This window comes from Aspergillus welwitschiae (genome assembly GCF_003344945.1).
Source record: "Aspergillus welwitschiae strain CBS 139.54b unplaced genomic scaffold BDQ94scaffold_205, whole genome shotgun sequence".
NCBI lineage: Eukaryota > Fungi > Ascomycota > Eurotiomycetes > Eurotiales > Aspergillaceae > Aspergillus > Aspergillus welwitschiae.
This window is the reverse complement of record NW_020798899.1, coordinates 1-5162: the sequence shown is the minus strand read 5'-3', so window position 1 is coordinate 5162 and position 5162 is coordinate 1. Positions and strand designations below refer to the sequence as shown.

The 5162-nt window shown below is 50.3% G+C and overlaps 5 protein-coding genes across 5 annotated transcripts; 1 reads left to right on the top strand and 4 right to left on the bottom strand.

Moving 5' to 3' along the window:
• Positions 1-352: 352 nt before the first annotated feature.
• On the top strand, positions 353-1378 carry BDQ94DRAFT_176582 (uncharacterized protein; the record flags this gene model as incomplete). The annotated part of the gene is made up of 4 exons (XM_026772724.1): positions 353-832; positions 891-990; positions 1048-1232; positions 1283-1378. The coding sequence occupies 4 exons, from the start codon at positions 353-355 to the stop codon at positions 1376-1378; spliced, it is 861 nt and encodes a 286-aa protein (XP_026619202.1).
• BDQ94DRAFT_180012 (uncharacterized protein) lies at positions 1187-2904 on the bottom strand (the record flags this gene model as incomplete). Its single annotated transcript, XM_026773526.1, has 7 exons — positions 1187-1943; positions 1983-2140; positions 2233-2251; positions 2287-2324; positions 2369-2441; positions 2475-2591; positions 2641-2904. The coding sequence occupies 7 exons, from the start codon at positions 2899-2901 to the stop codon at positions 1773-1775; spliced, it is 837 nt and encodes a 278-aa protein (XP_026619201.1). The 3' UTR covers positions 1187-1772.
• Positions 2905-3356: 452 nt separating this feature from the next.
• Positions 3357-4365, bottom strand: BDQ94DRAFT_164700 (uncharacterized protein; the record flags this gene model as incomplete). The annotated part of the gene is made up of 5 exons (XM_026770103.1): positions 3357-3397; positions 3481-3541; positions 3597-3650; positions 3718-3882; positions 4363-4365. 5 exons carry the CDS (start codon positions 4363-4365, stop codon positions 3357-3359), a joined length of 324 nt encoding a protein of 107 aa, XP_026619200.1.
• On the bottom strand, positions 4017-4717 carry BDQ94DRAFT_155900 (uncharacterized protein). The gene is made up of 2 exons (XM_026768553.1): positions 4279-4717; positions 4017-4059 (listed from the first exon to the last, which is right to left on the bottom strand). The coding sequence occupies exon 1, from the start codon at positions 4689-4691 to the stop codon at positions 4434-4436; it is 258 nt and encodes an 85-aa protein (XP_026619199.1). The 5' UTR covers positions 4692-4717; the 3' UTR covers positions 4017-4059; positions 4279-4433.
• Positions 4718-4833: 116 nt separating this feature from the next.
• Positions 4834-5162, bottom strand: BDQ94DRAFT_155897 (uncharacterized protein). The gene has a single exon (XM_026768552.1). It carries the CDS (start codon positions 5105-5107, stop codon positions 4898-4900), a length of 210 nt encoding a protein of 69 aa, XP_026619198.1. The 5' UTR covers positions 5108-5162; the 3' UTR covers positions 4834-4897.

Genomic DNA, 5162 nt, shown 5'->3' with positions numbered 1-5162 from the left:
TCTTCGAGAGGAACATGTGAGAATCGTACATCCATGATCAAGAGGCTCACATTCGCGCCCGTATGATGTAGCATTCCTCCAATCTTGCACGCCGAAGACTGATGCGGATTTTACCCGCGTCCAAACGTCGTCCTGCCGTGGGCCTTTCGGTACCTGGCCAGTGCGTATCAACACTGTTTCCTGAATAATGCTTTGCTAGTTTTCGATCGGAGAATCTGAGGGTGGGCAATAACAAGACCGATTCAGTCCCCCACCCCCTCGACCCTCTGGGGTATAAAACCAGTACCTCCGTCTTGTCATCTTGCAGTTGCAGCCGCAGCCGCTCTGTCAAAATCCAACAACTATCTTCGTCATGACAGATCTGCGCACGAAACGCCCACGGACTCTCTGGTTGGGCAGGGATTCATCAACTCGAGCTGAAGAGTCTCGATCATCAACAGAACCGAACACTGAAGAAACGCCAAAACCAATCCCGGCTACCAACAATCGCGATGGTATCACACATTTCAGTTGCTACGAAGAGAACCCGTGGAGCGTGTACGAACCACGAGCCAAGATTTGTCGCAAGCAACCAATCACCCTGGCCCAGCATCGCAAGCACAGACAGAATATTGTAAACATCCGATGCCTTCCCATTGACCGACCTCAAGTCCAAAGCCTGTTAGAGACGATCAGACGTCTTTCTCATCCCACATTCCCACGGCTTCTGGAGTCGTACTACCATACGGGCGAGCTGCACCTGATTTGGGAGCCGGTAGAGATCACAGTGAACTACATTCTAACCGCCCGGTGGCCGGTCAACGAGACCGAGCTGGCATACATTCTCCGGTCGGTGAGTGTTGCTAGCGGTGACTGTGCGACGGGAAGGCAGTGGATACTAACCCAAGCAGACCCTTGACGGCATTAGATTCCTTCGGGATCAGGGAAGAGCATTGGCCAATCTAGAGGCGGAGACAATCCTCTTGGACCGAAGGGGCCATGTCCGTCTTGGTAATTACGCCTCTTTGATCGTCGCTACGAACATTGTCAACTGACTTGGCGCACTAGCTGGGGTCGAACAGAGCTACCAGATCTCAGCATCCGATATGAATGCCGAGACACTGAAATTGACCACGCTGGCTACAATCACGGGGAGCCTGGTGGCCACTGGTGCAGCACAGGGCATATGGAGCTCTAAGGTCCAAGCCTTCCTTGAAAACTTGACCACCAAGTCTTTGGATGAGTTGATGCAGGTAAGTGGGGCAGCTAAGAGATGGAGCAATAGTTGGTAACAGAGTCCTAGGATACATTTCTCGAAGCAGCAACGGACGAAAGAGATCTAAAGCTGTGCGTCCATGTTGTGAACAAAAAAGCCAGAAACGATCTTGTATTACTCTGACCGGTCTGGATCCGATGGCATCCACCATCATCTAGGCATGTTTGTGAGTGAAGTTTTCGCAGCAAACGTTTAGCAATCATTCAAGCTGACAGCGTCCTTTATGTCGTCATGCACTTCCTTCATGAACAGTTGGTTGGTAACTCGTCGTAAGCAATAAATGCTGCATCCTTATTCCTAGTTTCACAGCACTACCAGACATCAATTAGGCTTGAGTTCCGCAATATTATCCCTCAGATATGTAGGATCTACATAGAGGTTTGAGTGGTCGATATACGCTGGGTACTAGGCAGGCATACTCTTTGGCGATCACGGCAGCAAGTGAGATGCACCGGGACACCCGTATCCAGCATCTCATGCCACGTAACGGCCTACATCAGTTTGACCTCAGCACCAGCTATGTCGTAGACGGTCTCAGAGGTTTTCCTCGTGCCCCAGCTCTGGAAAAAGCGCCCTCGCGCCGAACGATAACTTCGTGGAAAACCGTTCCTTTCACCAGCTCTACCAGTAGCTTTAGGCCTCCCGCCCCGGCCACTTGTTCAAAAAAGGCGTGCTTGCTGATCCGCCGCTGCATTGCATAACGACACAGACATGTGTTCTAGCTTACCCGCATGATGTCATCTAAGCATTGCCCAGAGGTGCTTCTCGCTAGGGCTGATTTGAAAGCTCGGAGCTCGGAGCTCCAGGAGAATCCGGAGCCATGTTCCTCCACTATCTCGTGGACTATCAACCGGAGAGCCTTGAAGGTAGATTTCAACGCGCCAGCTCATGAAGTATCGAATTGACGGCTGTTCTCGAAACCGGCTATATGTCACTGAGTATCAGTGTTGTGTAGCCTGCGGTTGGAATAAGCGTACCGATCTTTAATTCGCCCTCCTCGGTGACAGAATGTCTCGGGGAGTGAGGCTGACCAATTCCCCTGATTCATCACGTAGGAATCGAAGACACTCTGACACCTGTAAACAATGAGTTAACGAATGGCATCCAGTAAACGAGGAGCGGCGCGCTCAGGCCACAAATTCTGAGCCTCTTCCCTTTCGGGGATGTGGCGCATGATCACCTGAACCTCGAAGAGAGTGAATTCAAAAGGCTACCACACGAGAAGATATTGTTCTGCGTATTGGAAGACACTCAGAAGTCGAGGACTGCGGCAATGAGCGAGGCGATCGATCATCCGGACATAAATCTCGATTGTCGATCGCTCCACGGCCTGCATCTGGATGTGGACCATGTCTGTTTTTGTTTCCACGATGCCTAGCCAGCACCATGGTTCGGCCATAGTTGATTGCGGAACAAGCCTCATATATCTCCCAAGGACTTCGGGCTAGGATTTCGCGTGGAGCCGGATTGGGAGTGGAGTGCTGGGGTGGTAGACAATTCAACCCGGGAGTGGCACGAATAAACGCCTGGTTGCTTGGGACGTAATCCGAGGTAGTGCACATCGCTGCATGTTGCGTAGAGACCGCAGGCGGCCGAGTTCGTCCGAACCAAACGGTGCCACGAACGTCTCTTCTCGCGGCTGGCATGTCCGGCTCAAGTGAAGTCAGAGAAACGAGCGGCCGTCCCCGTGTCCAGATACTTTTCGTATATGACCCCCACGTCGCTACATAAGGAGTATGCTCACTGAATGTTGTCTAGGAGAGTGTGTCAGGAAGCTAGTGCAACTATATGGTCTACCTACAGCCGCCACGGGCATTCCTTTTGTTAGAAGTACGATAAGTTCCAATGACCACAAAGGCCTACGCAACAAGGCCACGTGAAGGAAGAACTTTCTGACAGTCGTTCGGGGGGAAATCGTGAAGGATGGCCGGAAGCTGATCCGGGGAAAGTGTACTGCATTTCTAAGAATGGACATGCCAGTCCTCGAGAACCCCGGCCTTGGTTTGCTCGGAATCATAGGCTTGCTAGTTCACCTAATTAACCAACAGCTTGTTGAGTATAATCAGGGGTCTTGGGTTGGTCTTGGGGGCTTCTAGGTTGGCTAGTTTGGCCGATGAGGACGGTGCACATGGTGTGGACTGTCTGTGAAGACGTCTGCCCCGTCGTTTGTTCGATTCATCAAATAATAATTTAGTGAAGGTTGCGTCAAGAGAACACCAACTCACGCCTCATAACAAGCTCGGTGGGTTCGCAACACCGAGGGTTTGATGTGCTAGAACGGACTTTCTGGCCTTGGTCAGCCCACTACATCTAGAAAGAAGTTGTCGTTGCATTGCCATACCAGCTGACCGTTCCACGACTCCGAATTCCTTTGGTGAGTTACAAGTTCCCATATCTACATATGGTCTGTCAATCCCAACCACCCGGTCTGTTTTCAAGGGTTGGGCCATGCGTGTGCTCACCATGGCGGTAGACAATGCCCATATAGTCATAACTATGACGAGAAGCACGACTGAATCTGAGAGTATAATTCTGTATACTTTCACCAGCTGCTGTCCTCGGTGGAATGGAGCAAGGAACAATCGAGGAAGAATATCATGCTCTCCATATATGATGCCCAATTCGTTCTTTGGCAGATGCGCAACCTACACCGTCTATCAACCTGAAAGGAGACCAGGATCTGTTGCGTGAGATGCGATCAGTACGTCCACCGTTTTTGCACTCTGGTCAATTTGGTCGACATCCCGACAACCTCATTTTTGGTAGGGTTGAATTGGAAATAGGTTTTGTTGTTGGGGTGGAATGCCGCTGGCGGGACGAATTCTCATTGGTCATATCCGCCCGGAAAAATTAATGCCCAGCAAGCATGCTCGACGTTGAATCCTTTGAAATTGGAGGCATCGGAGGCTGAGCAAATTATCAACCTGCTGACCTGGTTTTGATGAGCGATCCCTTAGAGTGGGCAATATATTCAATCTTGGCGCGCCTGTTGATTTTGTATGTGTCTCGTGGAGTTACCAAATGCCGGTTGTGCCGGACACGCGGGAGTAGCTAGTGATTGTTATATTATATATATCATTGACCATTCGTATACGAAAAGCATAGACCATTGATCCACATGATTATCAATCGCGAGCGACGAGGCTCATTTTTGCAGTGACTCGGGGTATTAGTATATTCAAATGCCAGTACACTCATGTGTTGATCTCGTTGCCTTACGTCCGACGCCCAAAGGTCGAAACCCGAGGGCAAAAATATTCCTTCGGTGCGCATTCGGAGACCCCAGCTTCCTCATAAGGACTAGTCCCGGGCCTACCCGAGCATCAGCAAATGTTGATGGCCCAGGACAACAACAAACAATTAGAGGGACCGACCAGAAGGCGGTGAAGTGACGCGCCCGCCTGGGCGTCTGAACAAACTTGTTGAGATAAGTCATAGTGATGTTGATTCGTGTTAATTGACTTAAGGAGTTATCTTTTACAGGGGCGGGATGCCTCATATATATATCCGTTCCCAATCCCTGCCATAAGGTTCAGCCACCATAATATTCAACACAGCCACCCGTGATACTCAACAAAACTAATGCCCGCACAGATTGCGCATCCCGTTCCCGGAGACGGTATCGCAAATATTTGACCGTGTCTACCCGGTGATTCCTTTATTATCTTTTCCCATCTCTCGCCATCTTTCGATCATATCTTCACCATTCCTTGCCTTTACCACATATCCCTCACTCTCCCCACTTTCCCCTTTGTTTCTATCTTTTCCTTTACCAATTTCCTTTATGTGACCCGCTTCATTTGCCCTAGCCCTGGTCTGCAGGTCAACCAGCTCCCCCACTGGGTCTCCCATCAACCGCAATCAGGCACCTCAAAAGGCGATCATCACATTCTGAAAGACGCAGGGT